Here is a 16,448-nt window from a genome sequence, read left to right on the forward strand (position 1 = left end):
ATATTGTAAAAATTTCATAAATTATTTTTTAAAGACAAAGTCAAGCAATGAGAAGTCAGTTAAAATTGTTAAAAATTACCAAAATAAACAAACCAGATTCAATAATCTGAGGCACGGTTTTATGTTCTCGATTCAGAACTGTTCCATGCAGGGGCCAAATGCTTTGGACAGGTGACAAAACAAGAAAACACTCAGGGAGCAGGAGAGATAGGACTATAGCATTTGACACATTATGTCTCACACGGGTACAATTACCAATTCATGTCCATTTCATCCTCCTCATTCCATAGGAACCTGTGATTTTCTCGTATAATATCCATGTCTATCTTGTCATTTTCTCTGAAAAAAAAAAACAATTTTAAATTCAATATGAAAACAAAATTAGTCAAACTTAAGTTAAACAGTGTGTGAGATTTTTGAGCACCTGAGTAAAAATAAGATACACAAAGATAGTTTTATATGTAAGGATGTATGTAAGTATATTTATAAAAAGTATTTCAGTATTTTCAAAAGGTAGTTATAAAGAGTGCTGCTACAGAAACAAATGGATAAGGAATCCACCCATCTCTACAGCTGGTTCAATTACACAAAGGGTGCTAAATTACCAAAACTAGGATGAGAAATCTGAATGAACACTAAATGGATAAGGAAGATGAATGAAAATAAGTTTCAGAATCTAAAATAAGTAACACCATCCTATTGTGATCTAATTTTAAAAATATATAAAAAATTTCTCCACACCTCATTTTACTACATCTTCCTAGGAAGACTGAGTAAGGGAGGAAGAGAACTGAAAGAGATGATTTTTCAAGATGACAACAGATTGGGGACAGAACAAGGGATTGTTGAGAAATACAGGCTAAATTCAGAGGAGAGTTAAGTTTGGGGCTGATGAGCTGGTATAAAGTTTTTTAGGGCATTATCAACTCGGAAAATCGTTAAGTAAAGAGAAAAAAACCCACACAAAACCAAGAGGCTCTGACAGAAGAGCCTCAGATATAAGAAGGAATTTCATGTGAGGGAAATATTAGAGTGAGGTCTCTTGTTTGTCCTATCTTTTAAAAAGCAATCCCAAACCTGAGGTCTAAAGAGTTCATTATTTCAAAGATCCTTGTGGGGGAAAAAAAATCACTGCATAATCAGGCACGTGAGTATTCCTCACACAATCCTGTTATTGCCAGAATCAGCAGGCTGCCTGAGGCCTGTTGCCAGAGAAATGGGGTTCGTGATGAGTTGCTTAGCTAGAAGCTTCGAATGGCCTCTCCACCTTATAACAACAAAACTGGAATGGAAAGCAGGAGAAAATGACAGAATCAGAAGACATAGTAGCTGTGAGTCTTCAAAGATACCCATACCTACCTCCCATTATGTAAAATAAACTTTATGACACTTACCTCAATCGCCTGAAGTCTTCTTTTTTGCCACCATAGTATAAAATATAGTCATTTACAAACTTTGTATGCCTTTGATACTGAAATGCAAAAAATTAAGGATTTTATTTGTTCATTAGTTGGGTGTCAATGACATATTAGTGAGTAGGGAAAAAATAACATAGTATGAGTCTATTTAGTTTTTTAAAAATATACAAATATACACTATACATGCTTATAAATTTTAAAAAGATCTAAAAGGGTAAATATTAAACTGTTAAGAGTGAACATGATACAGTAGAGGGGCTTTCACTTTCTACTGAATACTCTATATTGTTTTGAACATTTTCAAGCAATAACTCTCTGGAGAGAAGGACAGCTTCCTATATACAGCCTCACACCACCATTCATTTTAATCATCAAAACATGAAAAACAAATTATAGTTTCTAAAGTTAAAGGTGAGGAGTAGAATTTTTCTTCATTATAAAATATAATTTAGCTATTTCAGTAACAATAAAGCCTCCAAAATAGAAGATGTAACTTTTATTATATTAAATCCTAACATGAGGCTTTCAAAAAGAAGTAAATATAAGAGATCACATGTTATTTTTTTATACTCTCTTTTAATATTCAAAGAAGCTACAGTCATGTTTATTTTCAGTGCAATACAAGACACATGAGCATTTTACTTGTTTTAAAAAGCTCCATGGTACTCTCTCTAGAGCTGAACACACACATAACAGAACTGACATAATATTGTCCGTAACTACAGCCTATTATATTAAAGACAAACAGTTATTTAATTGATCACAATGTGTTCTAACAGAATAGCGAATCAAAGCGTAATTCTGAAACGAGCAAGAAAGCAATTAACATTTCAGAAAAGAAAAAAGAGAAAAGCCAGATACCCAGAGATCTGGATTCTAGCTCTTGGTCTATCACAAACTGGTCATGTGACACTGGCAAGTCACTTAAATCTTTCAAGAGCTCGTCAGCAAACTTTTCCTGTACATAGTAAATATGCAGGCCATACGGTCTCTGTTAAAACTACTCAACTCTGCCACTTTAGCATGGAAGTAGGCACAGATAACACCTAAATGAATGAGCACAGCTGTGTTCCAATAAAACTTTTATTTACAAAAGCAGGTGGTAGGTGGGACTTTGCTTCCTGGAAGATGGAGCAAAGATGTACAGTTGATCCCTGAACAGGGTGGATAGAACACCCACCCTCCTCATTGTCCAAAACCTGCACATAATGTATAATCGGCCCTCTGCATCTGTAGATTCAACCAACTGCAGATCGTTAGTACTACAGTAAAATAAATACCCATATTCACACAAGTAATACAGTAAAATAAAAATCCTTGTATAAGTGGACCCTCACAGTTCAAACCCTGTGTTGTTCAAGGGTCAACTGCACTTCTCCCTATTCCTCCCACTGAGAACTAAAAACCTTGGAAATTATATATAAAACAAACATAAGAAGGCTCTGAAAGGTAGAGAGAAGAAGGCAGACCAGCTATGGACCTCAGGACCCATGGTAAGACACGGTGCTGAGTTCCCCAGGTTTTCTTTTCACTTAATAAATGCCAGACTTGGAGGTGAAGAAGCTGGATAGCTGTAAATACCAACAAGCAGACAAAAGAAGTCCCAACAGAAGTCTGTTCCCTGTAACAAAATAATCAGGAGAGAGGCAGCCTAACAGGAAAGATAACTTTTAGGCAGTAACTACTCTATTCCAGCCAAACACTCCAGAAAATCTATGGTCCCACATCCAGCCATGCAAGAAAAGGGGATCTAGACTTTCACCCTCACCAGGCTGTAACTAGATGCCCCAACACCCCCAACTGAGTGGTGTGATAGGAGGAGTAGATGTTGAAATGCTAAAGGAGCAGTGGCAGATGAGATCCATGGGAAAGCTAAGCTATTGGGTAAGGAGATAAGAGGAATAAATAAATTGGTGACAAGAGAACTTGTATAACTTAAGAAAAGGATCAGGAACAATAAAGTGAAAGTGGTGACTACAGGACAGTGGGTTTATCTAATTGACATCGTCTCCTTCTCCCTATCCTGACCGCAGTAATAAATACCCAGAAATACTTTCACTCTCCAATATTCCCAACAGTAATATGGATGGCCAGTGGTAGCAGCTTGTGTAATAAACCACAGTCTTAACCAAAAAGTTGAGCTGAGAGATGGCTATCACAGGGAAACAAGGTGTAACTTAAAGACAGCCCCAATTCATGCCTGAAAGCTGAAGCCAGAGCAGGCCTGAGACAGTCCACAAACAGACCTATTATTTTTTTTTCATTTTTATTTTTTCTAACATCTTTATTGGAATATAATTGCTTTACAATGTTGTGTTAGTTTCTCCTGTATAACAAAGTGAATAAGCTGTATGTATACATATATCCCCATATCCCCTCCCTCTTGCGTCTCCCTCCCGCCCTCCCTATCCCACTCCTCTAGGTGGTCACAAAGCACCGAGCTGATCTCCCTGGGCTGAGGCTGCTTCCCACTAGCTATCTATTTTACATTTGGTAGTGTATATATGTCCATGCCACTCTCTCACTTCGTCCCAGCTTACCCTCCCCCCTCCCCGTGTCCTCAAGTCCATTCTCTAGTCTGTGTCTTTATTCCTGTCCTGCCCCTACATTCATCAGGACTTTTTTTTTTTTTTAGATTCCATATATGTGTTAGCATATGGTATTTTTCTCCTTCTGACTTACTTCACTCTGTATGACAGACTCTAGGTCCATCCACCTCACTACAAATAACTCAATTTCATTTCTTTTTATGGCTGAGTAGTATTCCATTGTATATATGTACCACATCTTCTTTATCCATTCATCTGTCAATGGACACTTAGGTTGCTTCCATGTTCTGGCTATTGTAAATAGTGCTGCAATGAACATTGTGGTACGTGACTCTTTTTGAACTATGGTTTTCTCAGGGCATATGCCCAGTAGTGGGATTGCTGGGTCATATGGTAATTCTATTTTTAGTTTTTTAAGGAACCTCCATGGTGGCTGTATTAATTTACATTCCCACCAACAGTGCAAGAGGGTTCACTTTTCTCCACACCCTCTCCAGCATTTATTGTCTGTAGATTTTTTGATGATGGCCATTCTGACCAGTGCGAGGTGATACCTCATTGTGGTTTTGATTTGCATTTCTCTAATGATCAAACAGACCTATTATTAAACACAGTTTTACAAAGACATTAAATAGCCAAGAACCAGGTAGGAAAAGAGTTAAGAGTTAAAATGAGACTGAAGATAATAGTATAAAAATGAGAAATATTGATAGCTTGACAAAAATGGGTTGGAAAAAATATCTGCAAGTACATGGACTTTGTAAACCTATTTATAGAAGATTAGTAATATGTTTTTTATTATTTTTTGCCTCTAATTCTTTCTTATATATTAGTAAAAGAGAATTGTACTCAGAAGTATATATGGCAAAATTCCATATCAATAAACACTTATCTTTAAATATAAAATTTATGTCTATCTGACTTCACAAGATTTTATGACATAAAATAGATTTTAAAAATTGTATTAGTCACAAAATCTAGAAATATAAAAGGATACAGCATCCATAGCTATGAGATGAAACCTTCTATTTCTTGCTTCTTCCCTGTTAAGAAAAATTTTATTTCAAGCAAATTCAAATATCTATATTTAATTAATACAATCAAATCATCAACATCTCAAACCAAAAAAAAGTAATGTACATTGAAGTACCATACCTATCCAGCAATTCTGCTGCAACTTGTTTATGGACCACCTTTCCATGTTTTTCTTTCTGAAATGGCTTTTTGAGCAGTAAATCATCTTCAACTGTCCTGGTTTGTTAAGAAGAAAAATTATTAGAAGAGTTCATTTTTCTCAGAGTGTTTCCTATTTCTTTATTATTTTCATAATTGGAACATGTTTTAAGGAATTCAACTCTTAAAGACTCACTGATCTTCAATGAGATATTTTACATCTCCTTTAATAGCTTAATTAATATCTTGACTTTATTTAATACCTATAAAATGGAGAAGATGAAACTAACAAATGCATGGGTTCTGGTGTCACACCACCTGGGGTCCTAGGTTCAAATTTTGGCTCTGTCATTCATTATCTTAATCTTAAATTACTTAATCTTTTTGTGCCACAATTTCCTTGTTTGTAAAGTAGAGATAACAAAGCTTCCAGTAACTGGAAAAAGAAGGGCTGATTACAGATGATACAGACTGTAGGTGATCAGCCCTAGTTACTTAAATAGATATAATCCTAGAGCACACAAGACTATCCAACTAGATTGGCTCAAATTCTATTCTTACAAAGTAATATTTTTGAATGAAAAACCTTGAAAATGTAAAGCATTTTAATTTCATTTCACTACATAAAAATGTAATTTATTATATAATTATTTCTATTCTTTTGGTTATCCATGAAGACTGAGTACCCAACAAAAATGTTCAGTCCCAATTAGTATGCTTATATATTGTTTTCAGTATCAAATAATAAACCAATTTTTATAAGTTTGGTTAATATGAATCAGTCAACCACACCTAAGTTAATGGATAAAATCAAGTTTCTAAGCACTGAAGGCTGAAAACAATGCCCCTCCCTAAACACAGCCACTCCACCAAGATATGGCCTCCTCGTAAGGCTCAGGCTTTATCTGCTAAGAGTTCTTACCTCTTCCATTCAGTAAAGACTTCCATGAACTCCTTCCTCTGACCACTTAGTCTGCTCATTCACAAAATCCTAAGAATTGTGCTGCATCACAATCTCATCCTCCACAGTAACCTCATTTTGCAGTCAAGTACTAGCAAAGGGACAACCAACCAAGCCCCTTCTTAGCTATGACAGTTGCAAGTAGAGTCCTTGACAGTTGAATGAAAAATAGATGCAACAGAGAAATCTAAGAGCTTTAACTGATTTCCTTTTTATCCTTATGCTTCCCTTTCCATAAATCCCTTCACAGCATAAACATTACTTTCTTATCTTTTACATAACTGTTCTCAAATTTTTGAGTCAATTCTTTATAGTTTAATAAACAAAAATTCACTCAGTCGAGCATCGTTGTCTTCACATGTAAACACAATCCAAAAACTTTAAATATTATTTATACCTCATCTCAATTTAGAAAGGATCGGAAACAGAGACCAATAAAAAATTACTTACTTTTTTTTCCTTTTGCTAGATTCTCCACAGTGTTCATCATCACTAAAATCAGAGTCATAGCCTCCATGACCATGCATCTGTAAAGAAGTATAGTCAGTTACTTAGAACCTAAATTGCCCATAGTTCAGGAAACAGAATAGTTCAAAAATAAGTTATCTTTAAAAGCCACAATAGTTTTAAAGGATTGTGGTGGGCATATCAGGGGTTATCTAGCCATCTAAAACTTTCAATCACTTTGAAGTAACAAACTTACCCTTCAGAAAATGAATCAATGTTTTTCACTTTAATTACCAATAAGGGAGATTACTCTTTGAACTTCCCATGTAAAACCAGTCTAGAAGCTGCCATGTCACTGCATACAAGGTTCAGCAATGCTTTACTTTTATTTGATTCAGAGTAATAACGGTTGCTGGTATTTATCAACTTTGTTCCAGACATTATGCTAGGTTCTTTACAAACACTGCTTCTAATTCTGCAAGTTAGGAACTATTACCTCCATTTTAGAGATGAAGAAATCAAGGACAAAGTTAAGTAAATCAATTATACAGAGGAAATATGTGGCTAAGCAGATCTACTTGATTCTTAAGCCCATGATCTCAACTACTACAAACTGACTCTCTGGAATATGCTAACATTTTGATTACTGTATTCCATCAGACTTAATGGATTTGTAAACAGTATACAGTATTGTAAACAGTATATATCAACTGATAAAAATTTTCCTATCTTCTTTCAAGATTTCAAGATACGTGAAGATTTCCTTTTTCTTTGAAACAGTTTCTTCAAGGTAAACCACCTTGTCCTTTGTTCTAGATAACTTTATTTTGTTTCTATTCATTTTTAAATCAAAATTCTTAGAAATACTGAAAGATCTCAATTGTCACTCAGTTGTGTTAGAAAGCAGCTCCTGGTTTCAGCATTACATAGAATTTGGGATATACATTAATGGCGGATGGATGGATTATTTGACTATATCTGCTAAATAAGGTGGCTACATCAAACAATCTTTAAATCCTATGAGTCTGTGATCTTCATAATTCCATTTTCAAACTTACGTGTAGGGGTGTATATCTCTCTTCCCTGCCCCAAAGAATTCGAGAAAGGCGGGCCCTAGCCAAGGTTGAGGCGAAGGTTTAGGTCACTTTCAGCTCTACCCTCACTAAGTCACACCTGGATCGCACACCTTTTTATCATGTCAACTCCTTGCTTCCGCTGTTTTATCACATCTGTTCAAACCATACCAGCCTCTCACTCTTTGTCTTATGTCCTCACTTGCTTCACATCCTGATGAGGGACAACCACTGTGGGGAGCTTAGAGATAAGTTCTGGGGTCAGCCTGACAGAATGCAAATCCTGGCTCTGCACGTTTCATGTCTTTCTTTGGGCATGCTCCTTAACCTCTAGGAGCCTGTTTCCCCCTCCATAAAGGGAGGCTAATGAAAGAAAGTACCAGTCTCACAGAACTGGGCATTAAATGAGTTACCGCATATAAAGGGTTTTAAAACAACGTCTGGTACAGTAAAACCCTCCCAATTTTAACTACTATTACCGTCATGATGTTCCTATACCCTGGGACACCACCTCCTACCCTTGTTCCCCGTCTCGTTTTTTTCTCATCCATCCCATACCCATCTGAACTCAGCAGTTGCATTAAAAAGTTCTCACTCACTTCGGCTACGAATTAACTGACAAGAACCAAGAGAAATTCGAGAAGGGAGACGCGGGGTGTCTTCTGAATCTGCCATCAAAAAAAAAATCAACTAGTAACATATGAGAAACAAGTTTCGAGATCTTTCTCCCCGACCCCAAACACTCATGGCCCTTCTCACACACCCCTTCTCCTCCTCTGCCAAGTGCTCCCGCTGAGTCGTTGTTCCCTCCTCTGCCCGCGTCTGCAGCGACGACCCACAGCCTGAGCGAGCTGCTGCGGCACCAAACCCGTCGCCCCGGCTGCGTAGCCTCGCCACAGTCGCCACCACTGCCGGCGCCACAACGGCCGCCACCGCCGCCCGCTCCCCGCCTCTCTCTACAAGTCCCAGCTGGGCGCTGCTTCCGGTCCGGCGCGGCCGCGCGTCTCACTTAAATGACACCGTTCCCGGGCGCGCCGACTTTGTGTTACAGCCAAAACAGCCCCGGGAAACAAAGGCCGCGGGAGAACAGAGCCGGGAGGGAAGGTGGAGGCTCTCAGCTTTCCCGAAGTTGCCGCACTCGGTTTTTTCCTGGGCCTTCTTCCATTACTCTCTGGGAACCGCAACATCTAATCTCGTGTGGCACAGCTCATACTAAGCCAACGCCCCTCGTTTGAAATTTTATTTCGTTTTAGAAAAAACCCTGCCTGAATATCACTTGCCGTCCTCTTTCTAGTAACCTTAGAAACGCCTCCTCGGAGCAACCTCGCTGAGTGTCTCAGTCTCCGATCTGCCTCTCCTCCCTCTGCCCCACTCCCCCCAATAAAACAGTTCTCATAATTAGAACAAAAATAGCTTTCCATCGCTTCACCACCCACACAGTAGATGCCATTCCAAATGCAGTGCTGGTGGCAGAGGAGCTCATCGAAGATGCGAGGAGAGGCTGAAGAGGGAATAGGGGCGATTTCACAGGGTCGCGAATCCTCTGCAGACAAGCGACTTGGCACAGGTGAAAAGAGATCCACAATAGTTACTAAAAAAAAAAAAAAAAAAAGAAAGAAAGAAAGAAAAGAAAAAGAAGGAAAGAAAAGAAGAAAATGCAGGCAGGAAAAGTTAAATTATTTTAAGCTCTGCCGGGTTCTCCCTGTGTTTTACCTTTTCTAAATTATGATGTCCCATTCTGCTTTACAGCCTAGTTACTGGGTTCGTGTCGTGTCTCCCTCCGGCTGATGCTATTCATCTTTGCTTCCTCCTCGGTACCCAACACGGTTCCCTGGAAATCACAAGAGCTAATTAAATATTTGTTGAATTGAACTGGCACGCCACTGACTTTCACAGCGGCCCCATTTTAGTGAAAATCTTAGCACGTAACACTCATTTTACATCTTTTGCACCAAACAGTAGATAACAATATCTACCAGTTCAAGCCCTCCTTCTATCCCTGACAGTAAATTACAGATACTACCTGCTTTACCCAATGCAGTAAATATGATCTTTAAAAATCTGTAAGTTAAATTACTTTAAATTCAATTATTTCAAAATGCAGATTAAACTTCAGTAAAAACGTTTATTAAAATATTTAAAGCAGTAGGAAGCCTCACGATTTAACATTATACTATATTGAATTATTTTGTTAAGTGGTTCCTTTTTTAATAAATATCTAAAATATCTATTCTATTCTTTTATTGATAAAACCAAACACACTTGTACCTGGTATTCATTTCCTTTCTACCAATATGTGACCTTTAATAGCATTTTCTACTCTTCTTAATATATTTTGTCTGTTGCTTCATTTTCCTCTTACAACAAGCCTGTGCTGCATGCAGTGTTATTAGCCCAATTTTGCACGTAAGAAATAGAAGCACAGAACTCAGAGCCACAGGCCTGGTGAGGGTCTAGAAACTGGGAATACTTGTTTCTCTACAAGACCGTTTTCTCTCTGTGGCTCTCTCGCTGTCAAATTCTTTCTTTTTAAATTTACATATTTATTTGTTTTTATTTTTGGCTGCGTTGAGTCTTCGTTGCTGCGCGCGGGCTTTCTCCAGTTGAGGCTAGTGGGGGCTACTGTTCTTTGCGGTGCACGGATTTCTCATTGCAGTGGCTTCTCTTGTTGCGGAGCACGGGCTGTAGGCACGTGGGCTTCAGTAGTTGTGGCACACGGGCTTAGTAGTTGTGGTTCGCGGGCTCGAGAGCGCAGGCTCAGTAGTTGTGGCGCACGGGCTTCTTTGCTCCGCGGCATGTGGGATCTTCCCAGGCAAGGGCTTGAACCCGTGTCCCCTGGCATTGGCAGGCAGATTCTTAACCACTGTGACACCAAGGAAGCCCCAAATTCTTTCTTTCTTTCTCTCTCTCTTTTTAACTCATCAACTGTGTGAGAAATAGTGTCTGGTTCTAACATTTTAAGAATTTCAGATCTGTTGCTACCAGATCATTCAGCCAAAGATCTGCATTTCTCCCTTTGAGGCAGCAGTTATTGAAAGAGAGAAAATAGAAAATATATGTTAGGGATAGATCACATGATCTGAGCTAAAAAAAGTTAATACAGGATAGACAACCTACCTGATCAAGAAATCTCAATTTAGCAATTACAGTTCAACAACTATAAAAACTGCAAATATTTATTAGGGGCCTGCTCTGGACAGAGAACTGTCATAATCATCAGGGTTACAAATATGTAAAAGTCACTCCTTACTCTCAAAGGTTGACTAGTAAGAAAGAACGAATATGTAGGAACAAAACAATAAAATATTCTATCATATATGAAGTGCCTGGTAAATGGCATGAACCTATGTTTCCCAATCTATAAAATGTTCTATTTTAATGAATATGAAAATTTACATGGACACCAATGTTATATAACTCAAAGCAACAAAATACTACGATAGGTATGGGGTGGGGGTGAGGGAAGTTGGTCCCCACTCCACTCCATCACCCTCCTCTCACACACACACCCTTATTCCCTGCCACCCTTCCCCCAACCCCGAAAAAAAAATGCTGCTCTGGGAAACAGTATAATCAAGAACTCCACTTCAAAATCAGCCAGACCCACAATCAAGTTAGGTCTCTGTCACTTACTAGCTAGGAGATCTTGGGCAAGTTTTTAAATGAGTAAGTCTTTATTTCCTCAACTATAAAATGGAGATAATAGTAATAACTATCTCATAGTGGGTTATGAGGTTTAAAATGAAACAATGCAGCTAAAGTGCCTGAATGATGCATAGTTCATAATAAGAATATAATAAATGCTACTTGAGGAAAGTAGCATTTCTTGAGGAAATTCTTGCAATTTAGTTTAAAAATTAACTTCTTCTTGAGTATGGCCTAGAAACAGATCCACACTTATATAATCCTATGATTAATGGCATAGGTTTAAGTATGGACTTCTCAATAAATAGTTCTGAGCCAATTTAATATTACAGTAAAAAAAAAAACAAACCTCAATTCCTAACTTGATTCACACCATACATATTAGTCACCTTCAATGAAAACACAGGAAAACCTCTTCGTGATATTCCATGATCTCTTCATTAGGGCAGGAGAAATTCTCTTAGATAGGACACACAAAAGGCTAACCATAAAGGACAAAAGTAAATTACCGACTTTGGTTCATTTAAAAGACTTTATTGGCCTCCCTGGTGGCGCAGTGGTTGAGAGTCCGCCTGCCGATGCAGGGGATGCGGGTTCGTGCCCCGGTCTGGGAGGATCCCATATGCCGCGGAGCGGCTGGGCCCGTGAGCCATGGCCGCTGGGCCTGCGCGTCCGGAGCCTGTGCTCCGCAACGGGAGAGGCCACAACAGTGAGAGGCCCGCATACCGCAAAAAGAAAAAAAAAAAAAAAAAAAAAAAAAAGACTTTATTAAAAAATGAAAAGTTAAGGGGAATTCCCTGGTGGTCCAGTGGTTAGGGCTCCATGCTTCCACTGCAGGGGACATGGGTTCGATGCCTGGTCAGGGAACTAAGATCCCACATGCCACGCATCGTGGCTAAAAAAAAAAGAAAAAAATTTAAGTCACAGAGTGGGACAAAATATTGCAGTAGACACATTTAACAAATTGTCAGATTATATGAAGAACTTTAAAAATAAGTAAAAGGCAGAAACCCAATAGAAAAATTCGCTAAAGACTTGAATAGGCAGTTCACAAAAAAGATGTCCAAATAGCCAATGCACATAAAACAAAGGGCTTGTCTTCACTAGTTATCAGAGAAATGAAAATTAAGAACACAATGCACACCATTACACACCTACGAGAATGGCTAACTGGAAAAGACAGACTTAGTGCTGATGGAGATGTGGTAAGACTATAACTCTTATATACTGCTGATGGGAGTGTAAATTGGTACAATCACCTTGGAAAAGGTGTTCAGTAGTATCTGCTAATGCTGAATGTGGGTATATTCTGTCTCATATATTCCACTCCTCAGAATACCTTCAACAGAAAAGTGAACATATATTCATCAAAAGACCTGAATTAGAAAGCACTAGCACTATTTATAAGTCAAAAACTGGAAGCAACCTAAATGTTCAGCAGCATTAGAATAGTTAAGTAAATTACGACTTATTCACACAATGGAATACCATACAGCAATAAAAACAAATTACAACTATATGCATTAGCACAGATGAATCTCATCAATGTAATGCTGAACAAAAGCAGCATTGTATATGCAAAAGAATACATATGACACAATCCTATTCATATAAAAGACAAAAGGAAAAGTAATCTATCTGTGACAAGTCAGGATAATGATTTCCCTGGTGGGTATAGAGGAGGTGACTGGAAGGGGGCACGAGGCCATGGTGGGACGGGGCTTCTGGGGAAATGGTAATATTCTGTTTCTTGACCTTGGCATTCACTACATGAGTGGTTCATTTCTACCTATGATTTGTGTACTTTTAGGTATGTATGCTGTGCTTGATAAAGAATTTACATTTACAAAATTTAACTGTTCATAGAGTTTTTATAACTTTGACTCTAATTGATCAATGGAAGTGTTGGTGATTAAAGCGATTTCAGGCATGGCAGAATAAGTTAGGGAGTAAATAGGTGGGATTTCCTGGGGTCTCAGAATTCATGCCACATAAATGCTTGCATAGCCAAAGACAAATTTCCTGTAGGCACCAAGATAGAGGCAGACATGGGCTCTGTAAGTGCTGAGAAAGACTCTAGTCAGCACCCAAAGGACTGACATTGCTCAGGCCTCGAACACTTGGCACAGTCAGCTGTACTTCCTGTACATTTATAAGCCAGGATCTGGCAGAAGGCAGCTCCACAACTTCCGTAGTACAGCTCAGCCCATGAACAGAGACACAATCTAATTGTTATCTTTTGCGATCTGGTCAGCGGTTGGTCACTCGCTTGTGTAAGTGCCTGGAAGAGGCAGCCAGAGCATGAACACTGTGGTTGGATGGACGTTGAGAAGCAAAGTAGAGAGACAACAATATACCAGTTAGCCAAATGAATTGACTGTCATTTTTAGGCCTGCTCCCAGGAGGCGAGAACAGAGACAGGATGTCTATAAAACGCCTCTCTGAGGCAGTGGTGGAGAAGGAGCCTTGTGATTAAGAGATAGGGAGACACTTACCAGGTCAATGAGATGAGAAGCAGAGACCAGGAATACTAAATGTCACCGGAAAACTGATGCACTTATTTTTTGTCATATAATATCTGTGGGTATCAAGATTTCAGGCCTCATTCAGGAAACTGCAAAGTGGGGAGACATTATAGTAATGAAAGATATTGGCTGCTGTAACTCTGGATCCTTCTTCAAGGGCTGGCTGGGCCTATAATCATGGAAAAGACATAATTCCCCCCATTGAGGCTATAGAGGAGGAAAGAAAACCTCTATCCTTCTAAGTTCTTCTGGCTGGTCTAAGAATTAAATTGACGTGAGACAGATTACCAGGAGAAAGTCAAATTTAATTACATATGTACAAGGTTTCATAAGAATACATATCACACGATTTCACAGTTTATGAACACAAATTAACTGTGTAGAGAGTGTGTTGTATAGTCAAGTGAAATGTCCAGTGAAATAGATCTGTTGTGTATTTAAGGATACATATCATTATTATGTGGTCAGGCAACCAGATGTAAATAGTAAGCAATTTTCCTCAATGATGCCTTAATTAACATATTCTCTGAAACTAAAACCTCTTTGACTAGCTGTTCTGATACTGAAGGTGATAATTGATAGTAGGAAATGGAAACACTTCAACACAGAGGGATAAGCTAAATGACTGAATAGGTTCTGAGGAACAGTGGTAAACAGCAGATGGAGGGCTCATGCCTTTCCTTACTTCAGCCATATAAAAGCAACAGCACCCAAAGTAATACTGGGATCCATAAATAGAACTTTCTCAATGGCATACTTTATTGTCAGGAATTTTGTTCAATGGTATAGGAGGCATACAATAGAAATGTAGGCCAGGATTGCTAGAGCAATCCATTTTTCTAGAGAAGGTGGCAATCTGGATTTTTAGATTCAATATTCTGATTTTTAATATTGGCATCCAATTCAAGTTTAAAAATCAAAGCAAAACACCCTTTGGGCCAAAGCACTTCTGTGAGCTGAATTCAGCCCATGGGATGCAGATTTCCAAGGGGTAATCCTTCGACCTCAGGACTGCACTTCGGCGGTGGTGGTTTGCAAGCAGAGGTTCTGAGCCTGTTTTGGATGCATTCTTGAGAATAAAACAGACTCCTGGTTAGTCAGGCATGGACACTCATTCAAGGAAGGAATCAAAAGACTTAAATAAACACTCGGGAAAGGGGGCTCACAGCCTGGTCACAGCAAGGGGTAATCTGTAAGTCCCTGGAGAGGAATGTCTATGCCAACTGAGAGGCCCAGGGTGTCACCCCGACTGGGGGCATGGAACTCACAACCCAGCACACAGTGACAATGCTGAATTTTGCCTGAGCCCTTTGCTCCTGGAAAACAGGGCCAATTAAAGGAATTTCCCAGTTTTGGGGATCTGGAAGAGAGCTTATTGCAAAGAACCACTCTTTCCCATATGGCTTAGATAAGCCTCAGATGCCCCCTGTTTAACCTATGACAAAGCTACACATAGACCCCCGCAAATTCCCATTCTTTGCCTCATAAATGATGAACTGAACTGCTTATCCCCACTGATCAACTGGATCGAAATGTTTGTTAACCAAACTTCGGTTGAGCTGCTTTCCTCCCTCCAAGCCCCTGAGCTTTGGCCCACCATCAGCCTGAGCCAACATACAGAGAACAGACTGGGCTCAGCATAAAATATTCTCTGATCTACAGTCTGATCGTGCCACCCTTTCATTCAGATTTCCCACATTTGGTTCTTTACAGCCCTGTTCGTGCCTCTCTATTAAAATAAGACCAAAAAGCAAGCAAAAAAACCCTGTATTTGCATGACCCTGGAGACCCCTGCAGGTTCTCCCTGCTGCAATTGTCCTCCCTCCTTCCTTATCACAATAGTCCCTCTACCCACCTTGCAAAATTTTTTTTGAAAAATGTCTCTCCCAACTAAGTCCAAATTTGTTTTTTGTTTGATCATGTCCTTATGCATCCTATATTAAATATTTTGCACAATTTCTGACAATAAAGTGTGCTGTTTAAAATACTGTTTATGAACAGAATTATTATCTGGTGAATGATGCCCTCTCACAGGACAAGAATTAAGCAACCACTGAAGTGATCCCCAAGTCACTGGGCAGTGAGATGCTAGACGTCAGGAGTAAGGTCTCTAGTCTGTCTTCTCTTCCATGATACCACACTCAAGTTTTTCCTCTTCCTCAGCCTATGCCTTCATAGGCTCTGATGTTCTGCAGGGTTGGGGCTGGGTGTTCTTCTCTCCCTACTCTATCAGCCATTCCCATGGCTCAGAGGACCATCTACATGCTTATGTGCCCCCAGTTTATATCTTTTTAATGGCTTAATAATATTCATCATAACTATCTATCTATCTATATCATATTTTGTTTATCCATTCATCTGTTGACAGACATGGGTCATTTTTACCTTTTGGCTACTGTGAGTAATAATGCTATGAACACTGGTATACAAATATCTGTTCGAGTCCCCTGCTTTCAATTCTTTTGATATATTCCTAGGAGTAGAATTATTGGGTCATATGGGAGTTCTCTGCTTAACCTTTGAGAAACCACCAGTCTGTTTTCCACAACAGCTACCATTTAATCTTCCTACCTTCTCCACATCCTCACCAACACGTTATTTCCCCCTCTTTTTTTCTTTTCTTTTTTTATAGCCATCCTAATTGGTGTGAAGTGGTA

The 16,448-nt window shown here is 39.0% G+C and overlaps 1 protein-coding gene across 2 annotated transcripts in view; it reads right to left on the bottom strand.

The window, feature by feature from the left end:
• The window catches only part of LOC309809156 (protein FRA10AC1), a 40,379-nt gene extending 31,776 nt beyond the window's left edge, over nt 1-8,603 (bottom strand). The window contains exons 1-7 of one of the 2 annotated variants that reach the window (XM_082630005.1): nt 8,385-8,603; nt 8,221-8,289; nt 6,552-6,628; nt 5,123-5,218; nt 4,965-5,010; nt 1,395-1,471; nt 256-339 (exon numbers count right to left, since the gene is read on the bottom strand). In XM_082630005.1, coding sequence (XP_082486131.1) covers nt 256-339; nt 1,395-1,471; nt 4,965-5,010; nt 5,123-5,218; nt 6,552-6,628 — 380 coding nt within the window. In that variant the 5' untranslated portion in view covers nt 8,221-8,289; nt 8,385-8,603. The remainder of the gene's footprint in view (nt 1-255; nt 340-1,394; nt 1,472-4,964; nt 5,011-5,122; nt 5,219-6,551; nt 6,629-8,220; nt 8,290-8,384) is intronic. The other variant, XM_082630006.1, reaches the window with a different exon arrangement.
• Between the last annotated feature and the right edge of the window lie 7,845 nt (nt 8,604-16,448).

Source organism: Mesoplodon mirus (genome assembly GCF_964341445.2).
Source record: "Mesoplodon mirus genome assembly, chromosome: 2".
Taxonomy (NCBI): Eukaryota; Metazoa; Chordata; class Mammalia; order Artiodactyla; family Ziphiidae; genus Mesoplodon; species Mesoplodon mirus.